Below are 25,197 nucleotides of genomic sequence, written 5' to 3'. Positions count from 1 at the left end.
TAACGATTACAACAACTAGATGTAATTGAAATAATTATTAAAAATACAAAAATGGTTAGGACACTTTTCTAAAATAAAAAGACAAAAATGATTTAGAAAAATAAATTAAACATTTATTATGTGTCACCATAAACAGTTACAAAAATACAGATGGCACAAAAAACACTATATTAATAGTTACAGAGATTTATACCAAAATAATAAAGAAAACTTACTTGTCATTATCCTTTTACAAACTCGGGAGATGCTACAAAAACTTACAAATGTTACTGGGCTATAAACTGTGGCAAATAAAAAAATATTACAAGTAAAGAATTATCTTTTTAAAATAAAACTATTATAAAGATGTTAACCTTTTTTAAAAAACACAACAAACCAATGTCAAAAAAGATAAAACTAGCTGTCATAAGATCTACAATATTAATTATCAAAATTTAAATTGTTATGAAAGCAATTATTATTTAAAAAAAATGTCTGTCGTTACTTTAAAGTTAAAACACAAAAAGTTACCTGATTTCACCAAAAAAAAAAGCACTAAAGTTTCTGAGGGTTGAATCTGGATTGGAAATCTCTGAACACGAACAAATTCATCTCCAAACTGCTAAAAAGCCTGGGATGACAATCAGGGAGAAACAAAATGAGGATGGAAATTACAATTCTTCCAAACCTCACTTAAACTGCAACTGAACCATTAAACTGATTAAACTGCTACACATTTGCCATGAAAAGGGACAAAAGAGAAAACTTTCATATTCGACGTAGAATTTGGACATAACGCTGAAGCACATCCTCTTGACCACGCCTCAGCGAGAGTAAACACTGCTACACAGTTTTCCATAAAATAAGGACGATGGACGAGGAAACAATACAAATTCGAAGAAACATTTTTACTAACACTATAAGCGACTCTAACCGACAGCCGCCTTAGCGAGAGTGATATCTAATAATCTTTTAAATTCATTCGCTAACTTAGCATAAATAAAACATATAAACTGGAATATTTATTTGAAACGCAGAATATTTAGCGGTTTCGATCAAAGAAAAATATCAAAGAATTTGCGTCCGTGATATAAACAAACTTTAAAATGGTTTATATTAACTTCGGCGACGCAAAAAGAACGAAATACTATTTGGGTTTTATCTAGTAGGATAGGAACAGAGAAACATGGAAAACATTCTTCGTTATTTTAATACATATATGAGGAGATTTCAATTTAATACATATACAAGGGGATTTGAAAATATATATCAAGGAAAATGCAAATGCTACAAATTTACCAAACGCTGTCCAGGCTAATCCTATGCGACGTGGGAGATCACATGGCTGGTTATCTCTGCCCAACCGAATTTTATCTCCTAAGTACTTATACGATATAGTTTGCACAATATCCCTTTCATCAACAGCAATATTTCGATTTATCACCAGATTAGTCATTATCTGTGTCTTGTTTATATTAATTTTTAGTCAGACGCCCAAGGAAGCGTGATATATTTTTCAAACATTATTGCATCATCCATACGATCGGCCATAAGGACGATGTCATCTGCAAATCTCAAATGAATGTGCTTCTCTCCATTTATGTTGATACCATGCTCGTTCAGATGTGCCTTCTTACAAGTATGTTCTAAAAGCGTCGTGAATAGCTTTGGAGAGACTGTGTCTCCTTGCCGTACTCCTCGCTGTATAAAGAATTTATTTGTTTCTTGTTCAGATAGTCTTACGCAAGCTGTGGCATGTTGGTAGATATATTTGATTATGTTAGTGTAGTGATGGTCTATTCGGCATTCTGTCAATGCTTTTAACATTTTCTGATGGCTTATGGATGGTATCAAATGCTTTCTCGTAGTCGACAAATATCAGTGCCAATGCTTTGTTATATTCTGCAGACTGCTCTATCAGGTTCTTTATCACTAGTAAGGGGTCGTTAGTGCTGTATTCCGATCTAAATCCAGCTTGTTCTCTAGGCTATATGAGTGGCTCAGAACCGGAGGTGACTATACAACAAATTCACTCTTTTGAGATAATTGAGGGTAAAGTTAATCGGTTATATAAATTTCTAAATAAAGTAACATAACTACATTTTGGGGTTTTTGTATAGGAGAAACTAAAATAATTTAGGTAGAATAAAGCAAAAAAAAAAAATTATTTCAAAATTAGCTTTATTTTTAAAGAAAAAAGGAAAAAAATGTTGTATAGGCGTTTTTCGCACTAAAAAAAACTGAAAAATATTTTGAACCGGAAAAAAAAGTATTACTCCGTTTCTACCTCTTTCTCTTGAATCTGTGCTAGACCTGTATCCATCTCATTGGTACACTTGAAAGTTTTAAAATAGTCGTGGTGGATAGGAGGCACGTACTTTAACCCTACAGCAGGCGCGCCGCCTACCATTTCATAACCGGGCGCGCTGTGTATTTTGTACACAAAACACACTTTAGTTGATTTTACCAAATTTAGTGCGTTTTAACAAAATGACAACCACGATTTACAAAAATAGTTTATTGTTACATAAAATAATAAACATAAAACATGTACCTACGGGTTACTTCACTCGATTTCTTCTGATTGCTACCGTTCATTGTTCTTACATTTTACGCAGGTAATTGTGGTTTCTGAATGCATTTTACATACAAATATTCTACATTGCCCACATCTAACTGTTGTGCTGGAATTTTTTGAGCCTGGACATGTGGACATATTGCACAACGTCCACGTTTTCTAGAGCTTTGCACTTCTGTTCTAGTAGGTTCTTCACATGATTTATATTTCATTAGAAAACCTTGAATATCCTGAGGAAGATATCGCATTGTCGCTCTTTCTGAAAGATGTACTTTCATTAAACTCAAGCTTAAATTCTTTAGAAAAATTCGGCGACATATTTTGGGATTTGTTTTATTGGCACAAAACAACACCTGCGCATTGATACCCGCCATATCCATTAGAGAAAAAAATATAATTAGTGGCCATCTTCTGGTTATTCTTTTTACAGAATATGATGCACACATTTGGTCAATAGTATCCACACCGCCTTTTGTGGCATTATAATCTAGAATAATTTCTGGTTTTTTAGTTTCGACGTCTACGGTGGCAGTGTCATGCATCGTGGATAAAAGTATGACCGACTTACTTTTTTTTGGAACAAATTAAACCAAAGTGACATTTTTCTGGAATCCAAAGAGTGACGTTCCCACTTCTTTTTGTTTTTGGGGTAAAAATTCAATAGGTATTTCCCTTTTGTTTTTTCTCAAAGTGCCAATTGTAGTTATTTTATTTTCCAAAAGGGAAATAGCTAAAGGATAACTGGTATACCAATTATCGGTTGTCAAATTGCGATTTGAACCTTTTATATAATCAATAAGCCTATCTACAATATCACTGGGAGAGTTTGATACAGCATAAGGCCCCTCAGGTTGCCGTCCACAATAAACCTCTAAATTTCCAACAAAGTAAGTTTGTGCATCTCCCAAAATGAACAGCTTGATACCGTATTTTGCTGGTTTATTTGGTAAATACTGGATGAAACTACAACGTCCTCTGAATCCCTCTAGTTTTTCGTCTATTGTAACAAATTCACCAAGATTATAGGAATTTTTACAGTTACTAACAAATGCGTCCAATATTTTTCTAATTGGTGCAAGTTTGTCATATTGTGTGCAGTTTTCCGTTGATGTCTTGTGGTTTTGTCATCAAAGCGCATTGAACGTAACAAAAATAAAAATCTTTTGTAACTCATTACAGCTCTAAGAATTTCTATACCTGTTCCATCAGATGTCCAAAGTTCAAGTGCGTTAGTATGGTTAGCCTTTTTAGTGCCCAGGAGGTAAAGCACTCCCAGTAACGCCATTATTTCACTTTTTGAAGTATGTTTCATATCTCGTTCTCTTTTATATTAAACAGATTCTTTTTTACTATCAATGTACAAATTAGTCAATTGTACGATGTTCTCTAATATATCAGAATCTATAATTTTTTCAAAAGCTGAAAGTTCTGAGGTCACTTTCGAAGCCACTGCCTTTGGTCCTGGAAGTATTTTGATAATATTTTTCTTTTTAATTTTTGATTGCGACGACAGCGGAGTCTTACGCCATGCAGTTTTTTTATCTTTACCTTGAAAATATTCGAAAGCAGTCGTACTTACTGCAGTATTATCCTCGAAGTTACTGGCTCTGTCGTGGTCATTCTGTTCTTGTTCAGATTCAGAATTGTGGTCATCATGGTCTATTATTTCTTCATCTGTCTCAGATTCATCGGAATATTATATTTCACTAGTTTCTGTTTCTGGGTCTTCATTAAGAATTTTATATAACTCAGCCTCAGTTAAAAACTTCTTTCTAGCCCTGCAAAAATAAAAAAAAGTAACACACAAATAATATAACAATGCAACTAAATTCTTACATGATATTCTCTCAGCGTAGCCGTTATATTCCTTCTCAATTATGTTACAATATCCTGCTCAACCTAAAATAAAGTAAAACTAAAGTTAATTTGACTTTAATTTCGAATTACAACTTTTTATAAAGTAAAATAATTAATGGATAAAATACTTACACTAGAAGGCGCGCCGTGTATTATGTACACAAAACCGTCACACTCGTATTTCTAAGAATTCTCACAAAACTCAGCTGCAACAAAAAATATTACTCAACTATTCGAACGACAGATCTCTACTGGACGAATAGACGCGACGATATCGCCACATCGCCAGATTGACGACACTTCTATTTTTAGACGACTTTTTCTATTGGACGTGTACAAAAGGGGCGTGACCTCGAGGGTTAACAATGATATTAGATCTTTCTTTTTCTCTACTGTTATCACTCTTCCTTCGAGAAATAATAAATCTGACTTCATGTATGGGTTTTTTGAAGGACGGGCACGTATGTTATAGTTATAGTTTATATTTAAAATAAATTTTTCTCGGCTCAGATTGTCGTGACTGAATCCAGGATATTTTTAGTCATTCTACTATTTCTCCTGTAATTGCTTTCTTTCTATTTACAATGTCGTGCTCCAATTTTTTGGTACCGAAAAAATAATTTTTTTCCATTTTATGAGTACAAAATTCAGGTTGAATGACACCAAAATTTTGATCACAATTTGAAAAACTGTGTCCAGACACAAAAAGTTTTAGATTTATTTCCTTTACATTGCATTCTTTCATTAATTTCATTAAGAAGACCTACTTCATTAGAAGTTCTACAGCAATTTCCTGGTTTGCATACTTTTGGACGAACAGTCTTAACTTTATCTGAAACATGTTGTTCCGCCTTCATAACTTTTTGCTTTCTTACGAACTTTTTGGACAACTTAGGACTTGACTTCCGTTTTCGAGTGTTGGACGGCGTTTCAGATGTCACATGGTCGTTGTCATTATCTGAAATAAAATAAAATAAAAAAATGGTAAGTATACAAAAATTAATTTTAATAATTAAATTAAAGCCTATCGTGAATCATCTAATTTCTTCAAAAAATTCATGATAACGTAGAGCCAGAATACAGTTTTTTAAAGAAATGTTATTAAAAAATCATTTTGTCTTATCGCGAATAATACAAAGTACATACCTGTTGCCTCACTATCACTTTCACTAGGCTTATACTCCTCTTCTTCTTCATGGAAATCGGAAAAAGAATCAACATCACTCAACGTCTCTGCCATCTTGAATGCTGTATAGGCACGTCTGGCGATTAACGATAGGCATGTGTGGCTTTTGTTTAGAAAAAAATATAATTTGCAGAGGTGCACTGAACTTAACAATTACAACTATGTTGGATAGAAGCTATCTTCATATGCAGTAACATTTTTGAAAATTGTCTTAAATAAAACTGAATCAAACTTAATATATGCATTACTTATTTGTATGTGAAGTTTGAAATCAACATAAATACTATGATATATATTATACAACCTCATAGCAGAACAAACCTTATCATAGGCTATAAGTATAATAGAGATAAGTATTTCTTCGAAATATTTTTGTTATAAGGTCATTATCAATTTAGTAGCGGAGGTCTGGGTCACATTTTCGCAGTAAGATATACTTATCAATTTAACAAATAAAGTAATATGAATATGAAGTGGAGAGAATTACCTGATTAGACAAAAACACCAAAAATAATTATTACGATATATTTCGATTTTATTTAATAGAAAATTTTATATTTATGAGTTTTCTTTAAATTGATTTCTATATATATATATATATATATATATATATATATATATATATATATATATATATTCTATATATATTCTACAGTATTCACCGCCTTCCCTCGCTCAACCTTTTTCATCTCTCTCTGTTGTCCTTCTCTTTCTTACTCATGGTGTCGTCTACTTCGTTCCTCCAGGATTTTCGAGGTCGGTCTCTTTTCCTCATTCCTATGGGGCTCCATTCGGTTATTCTCTTTATCCATCTGCTGTCGCTAGTTCTTCTTACATGTCCATACCACTGTAGTCTTTTTCGTTCTATATATGTTAGTATGTCTGTTTCTATTGATGTTCTTTGCTTTATTTCGTCATTACTTCTCCTATCCATTCTTGTTACTCAGCAGCATCTTCGCAGACATTCTGTCTTTATTTCTACTATCTTACTGCTGTTTTTCTTGTTTATGATCCAATTTTCAGCCCCATATGTCATAATACTTCGCACTAATATTTTATAAATGTGTTTTTGTCTTCATATTTAGGTGTCTATTCCACCATACTGAGTTGTGGGATCACACTGGGGGAAGCATTCTAGTTGTGGGATCTTTGTACAAGTCACTGAAAGACAAAGTACCTAACTCAGATAAAAGTGATGTTGTATACAAATTTAGTTGTTTAGGCTGTGAAGGTTCTTATATAGGTCACACCTCCCAAAAAGTTTCCAGCCGTTTGACTCTTCACAAGAGTGACATTAGGTTACACCCTGATAAACTTTCCCTAGCCACACATGCTAACACAACAGGGCACTCTTTCGATTTTCCAAATGTAAAAATCCTATCCACGGGGAGCAATTATTCAAAAAGATTGTTTCTCGAGATGGCTTTCATTTTTCAAGAAAAAGAAACCATTAGTAAAAAGACTGATACCAACAATTTAAGCAACTTATACTCATTATTGTTAACTTTAGATAACCACAAATCTTGTTTATGATGATATGATTATTTTTAATACCTGATCGTAGTTTGACTGATATATACACAGCTGAGGCACAATAAAACAATCAGAATGTCCATTCTGCTTGTCAAGATAAGTACGTGCATCTCGTTCGCGCAGACGGAATCAGCCATGTTTTAAACGGAACCAGTGCTGTTCAGTGAAATTTTATCTGGTGTGCATATAAATATTAACCCGGTTTAATTGATTTACGGCAACCATAGACATAATATGCAATATTTTATGCGTACTTTTAGTTGAAAAATAGATTAAATTATTTCAAATTTACTAAATTATTAATCTCTAAAAATTTAAATTATGGTTTTGTCGTAGCTTATTACAAATTTCTCAATCCGAGTCTGTGTTTCCGTTTAAAATATGACGATCGCGTGCTAACACACGGCACCTGAGACAACGACAAAGGCGGCATCTGCGAATGGGCATTCTGATTGTTATTTATTGTGTGGTTGCGGTAATCTGAAAAGTGCATCCAGTCGGAAAAATAAAGATTACCCACGCTTTATCGATGATATGCATACGAATCAAATCAAAACTTTCTAGTCAATACAAAGTCTAATATCTACCTATAGTAGAAACCCTCAATTCAAAAGAGTGATTTCATAGTTTAAACGCCGAATATCCTCAAATTTAAATGTACACAGCGGCCCTCGAAAACTGCCTGTTTTCTCGATTGCAATTTGCGTTTCCTCATAAGAAATTACAGAATATATAAAGTAGTATATTTATTTGTGCTTCTCTATAGTAGACTTGACCAGAAGTTGTCGTACAGTGTAGCCAAATCTTGTTCACAAGTAGTAATTATGGTCATACAAAACCTGTATTCTTCCACGCAGCGATTATTACCGTCATAAAAATACCAAAAAACATGATTTTTTCAATAGTAAAAATTAAGCACAAAATTGTAATAAAATAAATTTTATTTATATGTTGCGTTTCGTTACGTATTTAAATTTATAAAATAAAAATCGATATTTTAAAACGTTATTTTTCAAACGTTTGGCAATGTTGGAATTAGCGATAGAACTCGGTTTTACAATTCGGATCCAGACATGCAGTAAAACTTGTTTTTATTATTTTTTGCCGAAGAAATGAACGAAGAAAACATTGGTGTTTCTATGGGTAAATAGTGCATGTGTTTTTGTGAGTATATTTTATGTGATAAGTTTGTAAACTGTATTGTTGTCAATACTGTTTTATCAATACTGTATTGTAGTATTAATAAAACGTGTTATTGATAATAAGAGTGTTATAGTTTGTCGTTTTATAGTAAATATTTAGTTATATTCTTTGAAATTATTGTATATATAGTATATATCCAGATTATTGAAATACAATGGACGAAAAACCGAGTTGTTCCAAGAGAAGACAGCAAAATTCTGATGTTGATTCCAAGAATGAAAAAAAGCAAAAGAGACGGAAAATGTTAACGTCCGAAGAGAAGGTAATGATACGAAACGTTTATGAAGGAATTGTCGGCAGAAAAATGGCATTAAACGTTAGCCAAGCGGTCGACATTTGTAGCAGTTTAACAAAAGTATCCGTTAGCTGTATTTATTGTGTACTTAAAAATACATCGGAAAATAAAAAGCAAGAAAAAGGTAAAACTAGAGGTAGGAAAAGCATTGTTTTGGATGACGAGACAAGGAATATTATACGTCGAAAAATTCATTCATTTTATTTTCGGAGTGAAATTCCAACACTGAAAAAAATTTCTCAAGAGCTCGAAAATGATGACTCTTTACCCAAGATATCTCGTAGGGTCTTAATCAGGACCATGCACGAAATGAACTTTCGATACGTAAAACGCAACAGAAAAAGTATGCTATTAGAAAAAAATTAAATTATTCTGTGGAGAAGAAAATATTTAGAAGAAATACGAAAAATTCGCAGCACTGGATGCAAAATATATTATTTGGATGAAACCTGGATTAACGAAGGTCATACAGTTGGAAAAGTTTTTGTGGCTTTTTGCTTGTGGCATTCCGTATTTTTAGGGAGAATGTTGGAAATAAGCCACAATACATCTATTTACATGTTTATTTTACTGACGTTTCGATCTCCATTACAGAGACCGTTTTTAAAGTTAAGAAAAAAAAAAGAAAATAATATAAGAATATATAAATATATAATAATAAACAAATAAAATAAATATAACTATAATTTATATCTTTGAAAACGGTCTTTGGATGTAGAGATTGAAACTTCAGTAAAAACCAGATAAATATATTGTGGCCTATTTTGAACAATAATATTTAAACAATATAATATAATTAACGTTGAAATAAAAGTGAATGAACGCCACTGGATTTTCATACGTCTTTCCCCACTTCTACGCCTTCAAACGATGACTCACTCTCCCAAATAGTGAAATTAGAGTTTAAAGTTAATACTGAAAATAAACGAATTTGACTACTATACCCTGGCCGCTTAAAACATGGAATCCAAGGTCGCATGATCACTCAATGCAAGCATCGACAGGCGCTCGAAACTAGACCTTATGGGAAACTGTTTACACCGTCATTATTTGTGTCATGATACTATAACTTAAATGTTTTATGTATCATGATTTGTGTTTCACTTTCGCTGGCTGGTGAATTTTGTGAAAATGTTTAAAATTAATGTAAATCAATAACCTCTAAAAAACGGTATAAATATATTATAGCAACATTATTAGTTCGTTTTTGTTGAGCGGTGTAAACGTGGGAAAAGTGATAACATAGGAAGAGGAATATTTAAGAGTGCGTGCCATTCACATGATCATTCCATCTTTTCAGCGGCTCAACTATAGTAAGCTTTTTTTTAAATATTTATTTGTATTTGTATTACTATTGTTTGGTATTTACAAAACAATTTTTGTGATGTTTTTCTTGTTCTGATAATATATATTTATTGGTGATAAATCTTCCTATTAAGTACTACCGTAATTAATTATTTGATATAAATTTATAATACAAAAATAATGAGTAAGCAAATATAGTATTATGAATTTCTCCATGTTAAAGTTGTCAGTGGACGTAAATAGTAACAGGAATTTAAAAAATGTCGTTTATGTCAGCTGCATTAAGCTATTTAAAATGAAAGTAAACTTAATGAATTCAGATATTTGTTTGATACTTCACTATGCTGCCTATTTTTTAGGTTTGTACAACAGAATACTGAAAAGAGTGTAAACATTTGGACTTCTTATTTGAATTTATCGTCATCATTTTAACTTTTTCTAACTATCCATTTTCATTAGTATTAGATTCATGAGATAAAAGAGTGCCAAGGAGACATTCTTTGGTGTTTAATGTATGCAGACGATGTGGTGTTAGTAGGGAATACTGAAAGGGCATTAGAAATAAGACTAGAGCAGTGGAGACAGTGTCTGTAAGGAAAAGGCTTAATATTGAGTAAATCAAAAATGGAGTATTTAGAATGTCCATTTAAAGATGGAGTTATAAATCCAAATAGGGTGGTAACACTGGACAATGGGTCTATTGTGAAAAGTGATAAGTTTAAGTATTTAGGATCTTTACTGCAGAGCATCGAGGAGGTACATAGATGAAAATGCCTGCAGTAGAGTTAGAGCTGGCTGGATGACATGGAAGGAGGCGAGTGGTGTATTGTGCGACAGAAAAATTCCTATGAAACTGAAAGGCAAATTTTACAAGACGGCAATGAGACCAGACTAATAGATTTACCAGAGAAATTAAGACGATGGGAGGAGTACGTTAGAGAACTTTTCCAAGATGAAAGAGGCGAAATGCAGAAAATACAAGAATTAAATCCTTTAGAGAGACAGAAGATCACGATAGATGAAATCAAATATGCTATAAAAGACTCTAAAGACAATAAGGCAGCTGGATTAGATGAAATACCAGTAGACCTGTTAAAACTAGTGGAAGAGGATAACTTGGAAGTATTGGCAGATTTATTCAACACGGTGTACGATACAGGAATAATACCACAAGAGTGGCTGAAGTCAGCCTTTATAATCATCCCTAAAAAACAAGCAGCAATAGAGTGCTCTGATTATCGAACACTGAGCCTCATGAGTCATACTTTAAAAGTACTGCTGAAAGTAATACATAAGAAAATATACGAAAGGCTAGAGGAAGATATTAGCGAGACGCAGTTCGGGTTCCGAAATGGAATGGTTACCTACTCGAGAAGGACTATTTGCCATCAATATATTGTTTCAGCGATGTCGGAATGTAAACATTGATCTACACTTGTGCTTTGTTGACTACGAAAAAGCTTTCGATAAAGTAAGACATGAAAAACTAATATCAATACTTATGAACAAACGCATTGACAGTAAAATCATAAATATAGTGCAAACATTATATTGGAACTAAAGTGCCATAGTTGAAATTGATGGACAACACTCGAGAAGAAATTAAGATCTGTAGAGGAATTAGACAGGGATGTGTTTTATCGCCACTTTTGTTTAACTTATATAACTTTCAACAAAATTTCAACAAAAATGTGAAAGTCAGTTTTTTTTGCTATTTTATAAGCTATATTTTTGCTAAGAATATATTTTCGATAAAATACTTACTTTTTGAGTTATTTGCAAAAACCGTCTAAAAACCTTTTTTTTTGTTGTTGGAAAATGAACATATTCACTCGCAAATAACTCGAAAAGTATTGACTCAGTAAAAAAACTCTGGGAAAAGCTGATATCCGAGCGTGGCTGAAATAAAAAAATATAGGGTTTGAGGACTATATTATGTTAAAATTGCTGGCTATCGTTAAGGAAGATAAGGGACAATATAATAAATATATCATTGATGAGATGGCAAAAAGCCAAAAAAAATTGTGTTAAGACTGCCTCCACACCATTGTGAGCTCAATCCGATTGAGCTCATCTGGGCAGAAGTAAAAAAATATGTAGCAGCCAAAAACGCTAGTTTTAAATTTGCAGATATGAAAAATATTTTTTATGATGCAATAAATAATATTAGTCCAACTACGTGGCAGAAATGTGTGCAACACGTTCAACAAAAAGTCGAGTCCAAAAATGTGGAAGTTGGACAATATAATAGAGAACCATATAGAACCCATAATAATAAATCCAGACGAAGACAGCAGCAAATGTAGCTTCTCAGACTCTGAGTAATTTAAATGGTATGTTTTTATGCTTTGATAAACTTATCACAATGCTGCTTTATTCAAAATGTTCACTTTGTTATATATCTCTCAGTTAATGAATATTTTATTTTAGCACATTATTCTTCAATGGAACATTAAATTTTGCTCACAATGATTCAATTTCAAGAAATTCTTACACTAATAGTTTCAAAAATAAATATTTTTAAAAATCATATAATATACCTCAGTACGACCCTGTTTGGCTTTCACGTACGTTTGTTGACAGTTGGGAATTTGTAAAATGAATGTAGCTTAGCTGTTTAATAATTAATTTGACAGTTGAATTATTTGGCCTCGATGTTGTAGGCAAAATAGCAATGTTTTTGGGTTGAAATTCTGAGGGAAAGGCGCATAATAAAGATATCATTTACTTCTAATTCTGTAATATTTCTGGCTTTTTCGTAAGGTTCTATTACAACTGTCACGTCGTTTAAAATGTTTAAAGGTTCGATTTGGTTGATTTATTTTTCTATTTAAACTAAGTTCACTAGATAAAAAAGTTTTAATTACATATTGATATTCAATTACAAAATCATTTTAAATATTTTAAGTTTAATCATTTTTGTATGTTTAAATTGCGAAACTTTATTTTTGAAAAATAATCGGATGTGTTTATCAACAGTGACAATATATTGTACGCCGCATTTGGAAAATAAAAAAACCGTTTAAAGAACTGGAAACTTTAACATTTAAGCGTCTATCAGCAACAGATACCAGGAAATTAAAAAAAGAACTAACTCGTTACAAAAAGTTATCAGTACTTCTATAATTACATTTTGAAGATGCAGGGTAAATAAACTTAATAATTAGTGACATGTGTATAACATTTATTTTTGCATCTCATAGGAGATCTTACAGATCTAATCATTGCAGATGCCACCAAGGATCCCGATTTGTTCAAAGTTTATAAACAACAAAAATTTGAATAAAATCGGCAATTACAAATCGCTAAAAAGTCAGCTTACTGTGATTGTATTACTAATTCCAATAATAAACCTAGGGACTACTGGAAAATAGTAAATTTCGAAAGAAACAACACAAGATCTAGTTCGGTACAATCTGATCTACCTTCAGATGAAATAAATTAATTTTTTACCACAATTGCAGAGAATATAATTACATCTCTTTCCACTATTAATGTCGATGTCCTTCAATTATAGAAATTATCCTTCTTCGAGCAAGTCCTTTTTTTTTCGTCCGGTTGTCGAAGAAGAGATGTCTCAAATAATAAAGTCTCTTAGTATTTCTAATTGTAGGTACGCTCACGAAATTAATAGCAAAATTTTAAAAGAAACTTACCAAATAGTTTTAACATCTTTCACTTATCTTATGAATTTAATTCTATCAACTGGAGTATTTCCGGAAGTACTAAAATAGTCAAAAGTACTACCAATCTACAAAAAAGGTGATTCCTCAAAAACTGACAATTACAGACCCATCAGCATCGTTTCTACTTTTGGTAAAGTGATTGAAAAGGTTATCAAACAACTATTTTATTTCTATTTTGAGTCAAATAATTACTTAGCAACTCACAATATGGATTGAGAAGTGCTCGTTCTACTACGAACGCGGTATTTAATGTCGTGAGCAAGGTGATTGAGGGGTTTGAACGCGGCAATCGCATAGCAATCTATCTTTGCGACTTGTCGAATGCTTTTGACTGCATTTCACACGACATTTTGCTTCACAAATTAAATTACTATGGAATCAGAGGTATCCCCCTTAAGCTTATAACTTCTTATCTATGTGGCAGACATCAGGCGGTAGCATCTAAAGGTCATCTCTCTGATTTTCTATCCGTAAAACATGGAGTTCCACAAGGTTCGGTCATAGGACCTCTTTTGTTTATTATTTATGTCAACGATTTGCTCAAATTCATATCTCTGTACAAATCCATACAATTCGCAGATGATACGACATGCGTTAGGACATAGACACGAATACGACAGACACGAATCTATAGTTTCAAATACTCTAAAAAGGTACTCTACACGAAATCGTTCATTGACATCGATTCACCTCAGAAATGAGCTATTAAATGTTAGACAAGTTAATGTGAGTTCGCAAACAGTTAGACGAAGATAAAAAGCAAACTTAAAGCCCAGCCAAAGTTCCACGTCTTCTCCAAAATCATAAAGCTCGTTGTTTGGAATTTGAGAGAACACATATTTAGTGGAATATCGACAACTGGAAAAACGGTCTTTTCACTGATGAGACCAGAATCCTATTATCGAAGCCAGATGGTCAAAACTACGTCTACAGAAGAGTTGGAGAACGATTCGCCAGCTGCAGTCTTGCCCAGACCGTTAGTTTTGGAGTTGATTGCATAATTCTTTGGGAAGGTATTAGTTGGGAGGTACGTACCGCACTTGTGGAAGTGATTGGACGGATGACTGGTGATTCTTACGTTTAAAACATCCTGCAAGGTCATGTTTTGTCATATGTTGGTTACATTGGATATGAAAGATTCACGTTAATGTACGATACTGCTCGACCACATGCCGCTGCCATAGTGAGTAATTATCTTGATGAGGTCCAAATTCGAAGATTGAATTGGCCACCGTCTAGCCCGGATTTAAATCCAATAGAGCATATGTGGGATCATCTAAAACGCACCATACGACAAAGAAATCCCGTTTCAAATACGATAGAGCAGCTTCGGCTTGTTGCACAGGATGAATGGAATGCAATTTCCTAAGGATATGTTCAAAATTGACTTGCCAGCATGCTGAGAAAGATGCAAGCAGTAATAAGAGCTAGAGGGGAATACTCGTTACTGATCATGCAGTTCTTTCAGTTTAAACCAATTGTTTAAGCAATTTAAATTATCATTTAAGTTTAGAGTAAAATAACCTTATTTACCTAATATTAACCATTTCTTTTTTTCACAATTTTCACTTTTTTTTAAATGATTTAAAATTCTTTGTCCATTCATTTCATTTACTGTGTGACAACACTTCAAGCGTTTGCATTTGCAGAATTCACCAAACTCATGTGACTGAAGCTTCATTTTTTTCATGACTTCGTATAACCTGCCGATTTTCACTCTCTTTTCGGTGGATACGCTTCCACTATCTGCCATAATTGTTTTAAATAAATTAACTAACCAAACAGAACTGCACAAGCACGTGGTAATAACAATGTATTTACGCCAATTACATTTTCTGGCGCTGCTGAGTGGACATTTAGTGTTTCAGCCGTTTACACGTGGACCTGCACGGTTTTCTACCGATATAGAGTATTTAATTCGTGACACGCACTGTTTGAAATGTCCAAACATAGATATTAACAAAACTTACTAGATGGCATACTTAATTCAATTTTAGTTAATTTGTGACATTCATAGTTTTCTCCCGAGACCCTTCATTTGGATTTCTTAAGTAAATAAGAACCCTATTTCCTCGATAAATGACGTTAGATCTCACAGAGGGGCCAACATCGATCCGGACCATAAGCTAGTAATTACAAAATGTAAAATAAAAACAACGAAGAATGAAAGGCGAAAAGCACAGAGAAAGTGGGACATAGATAAATTGAAAGAGAAAGAAGATTTGTATAAGAAGTAAATACAGAGATGCAGTGCAAACATCAACAAATGAAGAAACAGTGGGAAAAAATCAAACAAGGAATAAACAATGCGTATACATCGTGGCAGTGATGGCATGCTAAGGACGGAGTGGTATCGTAAACCTTGTTTTAGTAACCGTTTCATAAACTTTTATTCTCAACATCCATCTAAGATGAAAACAAATTTGGTTTTGGCCCTTAAAACTAGGGTTATCAACTTATCACACATCGAGTTCAGGGACAAGGGACTAAAAAAGTTGAGATCTATACTACAAGAGAATTCCTATCCTACAGGACTTTTGAATAAACTCATTTTTGGTTCTCCTTTTCCTTTGGAATTTTTTGACAACCAAAATTTTCATAATAATGAGGTGAATGAGGTCCGACAACTGACACAGACATTGACACAGAACACATCAGAGCTACCACAATCTAAAATAACGTATGGTTGCCTACCCTATATTCCAGTTCTCACACCTAAGCTATTGAACATTTTCAAAAATGTTAGTGGCTTAAAAATTGCATCTAAGAATGTGAAAACGGTATCGAAGTTGTACACAAAGACAAAGGATCCTTTCACAATACAGGAGTCATCGAATGTTGTTTATTCTATACCGTGTGCCAACTGTAAAAACGTGTATATCGGAGAATCATCTCGAAAACACAGCGACATAAAAACCAAAAAGATAAACGCATGTGCGCTCACAGAACATGCATTAACTTTAAAACATGAATTTAATTTCGAGGATTCCTGTATTCTGGCTAAGGAAAAAAACCATTCAAAACGTGTTTTCTTGGAAATGTGTTTCATAAAATCTAATACGTCTTGTATAAATAAAAAGTCAGACATAGATAAATTGAGCAACATTTATTGTTACTTACTGACAAAACATCAAAAATAAAATAAAGATTTACTTTTACATATACACACCGTAATACACCTGCATACAAAACATGTTGCATACTATCAAGACAGGTTTAAGATACTACTTCCATTAATATAATAGCAAGAACTCCTAATTACTTTTTAATCACACTATTTTTGTTTTTTTTTCTGTTCTCTACGGATCAGTCAAAACACACCATGAAAAGATGTCACTAACAAAATTTTAACTTTCCAACTAAATTTTAAAATGTATATTGTCCATTATTTTAAATGTTATATTTTATATGTGTGTTCTTAATGTTGAGTGTCGTAGCTTTAGAAAAATAATCTCAACGACTAGTAAGTTGTAATGACAATTTGAGATATGTTGTAAATATTTACACTTTCTTCTAATTACAGTGTCTTGAAGAAGGAATAAAAGAATTCCGAAAGCTCGATCAAAAGTCAAAAGAGTGTTTCTATAACATCCCGGCCAAACCTACTAACTGCAGCCCTAATAAACTGTGTTGTTTGTTTATATCGACAGTCAATAATATCCAGTATTTCTTTATATATACATATATATATATATATATATATATATATATATATATATATATATATATATATTGTTTTGTATTGTTTTGGGGAATATTAAGTGCAGTAAATATTTGTATACACTTTGTTTTAAATTTAAATGCCAATCTCATTAACTTAATTAGTACTTCCTTAATCGTGTTCTACGCGTGGAGGATATTTTAAATTGTTTATACAATACACCAAAATATTTTTTGCCCAAAGTGTATACAATTATTTTAACAGTGATAAATGAGCTGATTAATTCAAGAAAACTTTAATAATATTTTGGTTATAATAGCGTTTAAGTTAAACCAGTTTTTTGTATACACATTGACGTAATTTTTATTCTTTTTCTCCAGAATGACCTTGATCAAAGATATATTTAAATAAAATACCTTTTCTTTTCTTTTTGTTAATGTAAACTGTCAGCTAACCACAATAAAATTATCTACTATTCAGCTTCTTCTTCAGTGTCATGTATGTTTTCAGGCGTGGGCTATCTCCATGACAGTTTCGTTGAATTGCTCCCTGTTCATTCCTGCATGGTACTATTTGTAATGGTAGGTATCCATTTGCATATTTCAGGAACTCAGTAGTTATTCCGTCTTGTCCCTGTGACTTCCTGTCTTTTCGCGAATTTATGGCTATGTCAACCTCCTGTCGATTGATATTTATTTCTTGGTTCATGATGATTCAATCTCTATTGCACATTCTACTGTCTAGGTTCATATATATATATATATATATATATATATATATATATATATATATATACATATATATATATATATATATATATATATATATATATATATATATATATACTGTTATGATTGTTTATTTTGAGTTCAGACTTAGTTTATTGAGCCAATAAAAAAATTATAACTTATCTGTTATCAAAAGTAAAATAATCCTTATATTACCTGTGTTCGATGGATTCAAAAGATTTTCTAATTGTCTTTTATCGGGATAGAGAAGAAAGGATAATAATACAAATATATTATATTACAAAGATTTACGTTTCTTTATTTTATATGAACGAATAAAACAATTATTAAATTCTGTCGTTATCTTATCAATCAGCATACAAGAAAATAAATCAAATTATTATGATAATAAGATTATAAAGCTACATACATTTATATTACGTGAAAAACCAATTTTACTTAAAATTTTCTTTACTTGAAAAAAGAAACCACAAAACTTTAAACTTTTGATTAGCCTAACAAAACCTCAGTTCTTAAATTTGAATGCTAATGACCATGATGTCGAAACGATCCTTCACAGATATAAAATTCAATTGTACAAACACTTACAGTTTATTTTCTTCTTGAGTTGTATGTTGGAACATACCCAGAAAAGTCCAGTCTCCTCAAAGATGTGATCTCCCCTCTTTGGCACCTCGGCTCCTTCTTTACGTCTCTGCAAACCTCCTTCAGACTACACAAAAAACACCTGATTCACTTCTCCAAACTCCGCTACTTATTTATGACACCAGGACCTCCTTTTGTCAACTTGATGCCGTAAGAATAATTTCACATATACTTTATAAAATGCCCACGGTAGATACAAGGACCTCTTTTAATCTACTTGTTATCTCCTTCTTCAAACTATTCACTTCTTTTCGTTACGCCGGTATCCAAACTCACGAACCACACCCTATCTTGAGACACACGACTGTTTCCTTTCGATGACCAAAATATGACTAACTTCTCCTCTCTCATGATCGACTCACCAAATTCCCATTTTAAAAACGACCGTCCAATCAAAAAGCTTAAATTGTGTTTATCATGATTTTGGAAAAGCCTAATTTCGGTTTCAGAGAAAACTAAATAGCTTACTTTAAAATTGGTTTTTTTCAATACATCATTTATACATATCTCAAAAGATTAAAATATGGTCATTTAATACTCGACTATACAAACAATGAAAAGATTATTAACTTGCAGGTAAAATGTCTTCTATTTCTAAACAAAGGTTTTTTGATAATTTTGTTTGCAACGGAAACAGGTCGTTTGCCAAACAAATTTCTATTCTTATCTACACTAAATCTTATCTTAAATTAATATATACATTTTTGTTTATAATGATTTCTTAAAATTTTATTCCGATGGATATTTTATTTATTTTTCTTTGGTTGGGAAAGAAAAAGTATGACAATATATATATATATATATATATATATATATATATATATATATATATATATATATATATATATATATATATATATATATATATATATATATAACGAACAACAAACTACAAAAAAATTATTTAAAATGGTCGCTATTTGTCTGAATGCAGCGCCGAAGGCCATTTATCGGTCGCTGTACGAAAGACATTTATAGGCACATTGTCCACAACTTCTACCAGAGTATGTTTCAATGGCTCTTGATTTTGGTGACGTCTTACCATATATATATATATATATATATATATATATATATATATATATATATATATATATATATATACAAGCTATCTTCTTCTTTTGGTGCCTATCCTTGGATGCTTATATGTCTTGGATAATATTTCTTCTGTTTAGTTTATCGAACGCCTGTTTAAAGTCGAGGAAAAGTATATGTGTTTCTCCGTCGTACTCGTATGTTTTCTCTATCACTTGTTTTAGCGTATATATAGAGTCTATCGTGGATCTTTCTTTTCTCAAACCGTACTGGTAATTCCCTATGATTTGTTTTATATATATTGTTAGTCTGTCTCTAATTATACCAGTCATTACTTTATATGTTACATTCAGTAAATTAATTGCTAGGTAGTTTTTGCATATTCTGTGGTCTCCTTGTTCTGTGTTCGTTATTGTTTCTCTTTCTTCTTCTCTATCCGTTTCTTGATATATTTCTTCGAAGTACTTCTGTCATTGTTCTGCTTCTATAGCTATATTAGCTGTCCGTTTTCGGTTACTTTAAGTATTGGTACAATGGTTTTGAGTTGTGTCTTTTATTTTCTGTTTTTATTCCGTTCATAATTTCTTGTACTTTTTGATTTTTTTCGATTTAAATGATTTCTTTGTCTTTTGCCTTTCATATTTGTATTTTTCTCGTTCCTCTCCTTTACTTGTGCTTAACCATTTCAGTCTTGTTTTATTCTTTTCTTCCACTGCTACTTTGCACTCATCGTCAAACCAAATATTCCTTCTTTTATTTTGCACTTTGTCAACCACTTTCTCTGCAGCATTGTTAATTCCTTGTTTGATTTTTTCCCACTGTTTCTCCATTTATTGATGTTTGAACTGCATCTCTGTATTTACTTCTTGTACAAATCTTCTTACTTCTTTCTCTTTCAATTTATCTATGTCCCATTTTCTCTGCGCTTTTCGAATTTCATTCTTCGTTGTTTTTATTTTACATTTTGTAATAACTAGCTTATGGTCCGAATCGAATTTGGCCCCTCTGTGAGATCTAACGTCATTTATCGATTGTTTGTGTGTCTTTTTAATCAGTACATGGTCTATTTGATTTCCCTCCAGACTTCCTGGTTTCACTCATGTTATTTTGTGTATGTCTTTGTGTTTATATCTCGTGCTACTGATGTCCATGTTTAATGCCGCTGCTAAATTACATAGTCTTTCTCCATTATTGTTTGTTGTGTCATGTGTTGAATTTGTACCTGCAACCCCTCTGAAGCAATTTTCTTTGCCTTTTTGGGCGTTGAAATCTCCTATAAGGATTAATATATCTTCTCCAGGGATTTTCACTGGGATATCACTGTTTTCTGTGGGTGCATAGACATTTATTTCTTCATTTATTTTATTCTAAAATTGTAGAGTTTCTGAGTTTCTGGGGAGCGGTCAAATTTTCGTTGGAATACACTGTATTATATAATAACATATAATTAAGTACATATAATAAGTTTACAACATTAACCTTATGTAAAATTTAATTACAAAACATTTATTCCTCTTGTTCAAATGAAAAAACGAGGAAAAATAATGAATTTCCTGAATTTTTTTAATATATTGTTTAACAAAAAGTTGAGACCACTTTTAAGAACTCACGCGTGGTTAAATTATGATTTCTAGTAATACTAGAGTCGTCAGAGACGAAAATGCCAACAATGAACCTCTAAAAATCATACGAACACGCTGAATTTTGCTGAGAATATTAATTTAGGGACCTAAAAAAAGGTGTAAAAAAGTTTACTACTTTTACCCTCGGGCTTCCCCCTAAAACCTCCCTTGCAGGGGGGTAAAAACGCAAAAAAAATGGATTTACCAAGAATGTGTACACCGTAGAAAAAAAATGTTTCAAGTAAAAAATATAGCTGAGTTAATTTTAAACAAAAATGTATATATATATATATATATATATATATATATATATATATATATATATATATATATATATATATATATATATATATATCAAATTATTTTTTCGACCGTACTGTTTTAAATATTGATTTATAGTATCAGCAATCGGTCAGGAAATAAAATTTAAATTTTCATTCTTATAGTTGTAAGTATTAAAATATTCATTTTATTTACATATAATCATTAATTATTCTAATAAATTTACAGTTTTCTCCTGAAGAAGTCACAAAATCGTGACGAAATATTGAGACTAAACAAATAGAGTTTTATTTCCTGACCGATTGCCGATACTATAAATCAATATATATATATATATATATATATATATATATATATATATATATATATATATATATATATATATATATGATATAAGCAATATATTATAAGCATTTTTTGTGTAGAATAAACCGTTCTCTTAGAAACAACGCTTGAAGCGACCGTCGAGTTTGCATGTCATTTACGCGCCCGAAATCAATATTCAATAAAATTTGTACAGCTGGTAAAAATTCGATATCTTTTGATTCAAGTGACCTATCGACAAAATTCAAGATGCGTTTTAAAGGTAAAGAGTTCATCTTTCTTATGCAGTTTTCATATTTTGCCGCAAATAAACTTATATTTTATACAGGTGTTAAATAAGTAAACGTGGCGCGATTTTTGCCATTTTTTATAATTCTCACGAGATCAATACAATCTATCCCTTTCATTGACTGCTCACTAGAAAGTTTCGATTACTACAGCCCAACTTTTAAAACCTAGAGCATGAAATTTTAGTTTTGAGTGTTGGCAACAAATGTGAGGATTTGAAATATGCTTAAAAATGCTGGATTTAAACTTTCACACAAAAAACAATCTAAAACATTTAAAACTTTTTTTTAATTACACTAGTACGTTTTTCAAAAGAACAAAACTTCTACAATAAACTACATCCAAAACCGTCTTCTTAAATGCATTTCCCGTGACGTGTGATCGTTTGTAATCGAAAACAATAAATTCTGCGTTTTTTATTCATATTTCAAAACTTAAAATTAAAATTTCATGTAACAGGTTTTAAAGATTGATCTCTAAAAATTGAAGTTTTACTACAACCGGTCAATGGAAGTTTTATTGTTCTCACGAGAATTGTAAAAAATGGCAAAAATCGTTAATTTATTTAACACCTTTGTAAAAACCGACTTTATTCTCGTTAAAATACAAAAACTGCATACGAAAGCTGCACTCTTTGCCTTTAAATCGCATCTTGATTTTTGTCGATAGGACATTTTGTCGCTGGCCTGAACCCTCGGGAATGAGGGAAGGTGGTCCAGTCGCACTATCCATAGCTGAAATGCACCGGAGGAGGTAAGGGTCACGGTCCGTGGACATATAGGTTGTATATGTCTAAAAGCTATAGGGAAATAATACGTTTTTAAAATAAATGCAAGTAAATGTTAACCAAAACTAAGAATCTGCAATAAATGTGTTAATTTGTCTTAGAACTAAGAATCTGTAAGAGAAAGTTGTTAGTTATGACCTAAGACTAATTAACTAAGCGAAAAAAAGTAAAAATGAAAAAAGTGAAAATTTTACAAGTCCCAAAAATTTAGAAAAAAGGTGGAATTTCTACTAAGGCGATTTCGTCCAAAATGTGATAGAAGTGTTTGTCGTGGTGACTTCGGGACGAATCAACAATCGCATGTAACGAAATATCGACACAAAGCAAGTTATTGGAAATTTTTGGCTATCGAAAGTTGATGAGACCTATGAAAGATGTAAAAAATCTTCTATATAATATAAATTAAATGTAAATACAAAGTTATTTTATACCTAAAAATATTTCAAAGTCCCTAAAGAGAAATAAAATATTAGCAAAATTATAGTAGAAAAGTTATTTCGGGAACTTATACACCTGAAGAGAAATAATTTGTTAGAAATTGTTTGAAATCGCTGAAATAAATAATACAGTGATGAGTGTCTTACCACCCGGCAAAATAGCGGAAAGGATAGAAGACAGATTAAGTTGTGAGATAGTACGAGATAAGGCTAGTTATTAGACGTGTCTATTTGACTTCAGTCATAATTATACGGATGACCTCGAAAATATTTTATTTTAATAATTTCTGATGTTAGAATAAATGATTAAATATATTAAGATATATTACAGTAAAAAACATTAATTAGTAGCGATTTTAAATTATAAATCTTTAAGTTTATTTAATAATAAAAATAACTCAACTGAAATATTTGACTAAACTAGATAGGTACAATCAGTCCGAAAACAATTATTGTATCCAGAATTGGTGTAATAGTTAGAGACGTTGTCTATCGATAAGAAGACTGGGGTTCAATTCACACCAAGGGTAAAATTTTTGATTTACTCAATCAAAAATAATAGAAAATATGATACATATTAGGTAACAAGTTTTCGAAAAACTCATTATTTACAATTTATTCTTATTTTAATGTTATAAAAAGAAATATAACATATTTCAAATTCAATTCCAGTTTTACAGTGTTTAGTTGTGAATGGAAAATAATCCATTGAAGACTGTTTAATGTCAAATCCATCACTAAATTCTCAGTGTTAATATCAATTCCTCTGTACAGGTAATGATTTTCAAAACAATTGACGACATTGGAATGGATGCGCGCGAACAGCTACCTGCTTTATAGCTAACCAAATCATCAAGCCTTCAAGTTATCAAATAATAACACATCGAGAAGTGTTTTGTACGGTAAACAGAAACTTTTTATTGAAAAAAACAATTCGTGAAAAGGATTTTAACGGTCGAGGAAAAAGTGCAAATTGTTGTCTGGCATGTGAATGGATTATCAGACAACATGATTAGACAACAATTTGTAAATATGTTTCCAAATAGGCCGGCTCCAGCACGATCAACAATTCAGTCTATTATACGTAATTTTTTTACTTATGGATCCGTGTTCGATCCAAGAGGAGTTCGCAGACGAATGGAGGTAAATCCAGATTTGGAACTAAGGGACACTTTGATTTGTGCAAGTATTGAGCAAAATCCTACCCAATCAACACCTCGTCTCGGAGAACAATGTGGAATTCCAAGATTTAGAGTAGGTGAAATTTTGTAAAGACATTGATACCGTCCCTATAAACTTCATAAATCCAACGAACAATTCCCTGGGGATCAATATAGACGTTTAGAATTTTGTCAAACTGCAATGGAAATCATCAAGATGAACATTTTTTAGAGAACGTTTTGTTCACCGATGAATGTACGTTTTCATTGCATGGCCGTCACAACTCAATCAATGCTAGGTATTGATCTCGAGGAAATCCTCGTCAGATTTATGTCGCTCGTACGCAGCGTCTTCGAAAAGTAAATGTTTGGGGAGGCATAATAGGGAATCACGTCATTGGTCCATTTTTTATAGACGGTATGTTGACTGGGCGGAAATACTTGGAACTTTTGCAAAATGAAATTGTCCCAGCCCTTTGTAATTTACCAATACCTTTCGATTCCATATGATTTCAACACGATGGTTGTCCTGCACATAATTTTCGCATCGTCAGTGAATATCTCAGTGCGACTTTTCCTAATCGA

At 31.9% G+C, this 25,197-nt stretch overlaps 2 protein-coding genes across 2 annotated transcripts in view; one reads left to right on the top strand and one right to left on the bottom strand.

Annotated features, from left to right (window-relative positions):
• Positions 1 to 25,197, top strand: part of LOC140441201 (3-hydroxy-3-methylglutaryl-coenzyme A reductase-like) — a 41,366-nt gene that overhangs the window by 4,707 nt on the left and 11,462 nt on the right. The gene's annotated exons all lie outside the window — the stretch shown is intronic.
• LOC140441202 (uncharacterized) lies at positions 4,896 to 5,927 on the bottom strand. The gene is made up of 2 exons (XM_072531775.1): positions 5,561 to 5,927; positions 4,896 to 5,372 (listed from the first exon to the last, which is right to left on the bottom strand). Exons 1-2 carry the CDS (start codon positions 5,652 to 5,654, stop codon positions 5,089 to 5,091), a joined length of 378 nt encoding a protein of 125 aa, XP_072387876.1. The 5' UTR covers positions 5,655 to 5,927; the 3' UTR covers positions 4,896 to 5,088.

Source organism: Diabrotica undecimpunctata, chromosome 5, assembly GCF_040954645.1.
Source record: "Diabrotica undecimpunctata isolate CICGRU chromosome 5, icDiaUnde3, whole genome shotgun sequence".
Lineage (NCBI taxonomy): Eukaryota > Metazoa > Arthropoda > Insecta > Coleoptera > Chrysomelidae > Diabrotica > Diabrotica undecimpunctata.
Note: the sequence above shows the minus strand (reverse complement) of the source record. Positions and strands in the feature narration are given on the sequence as shown.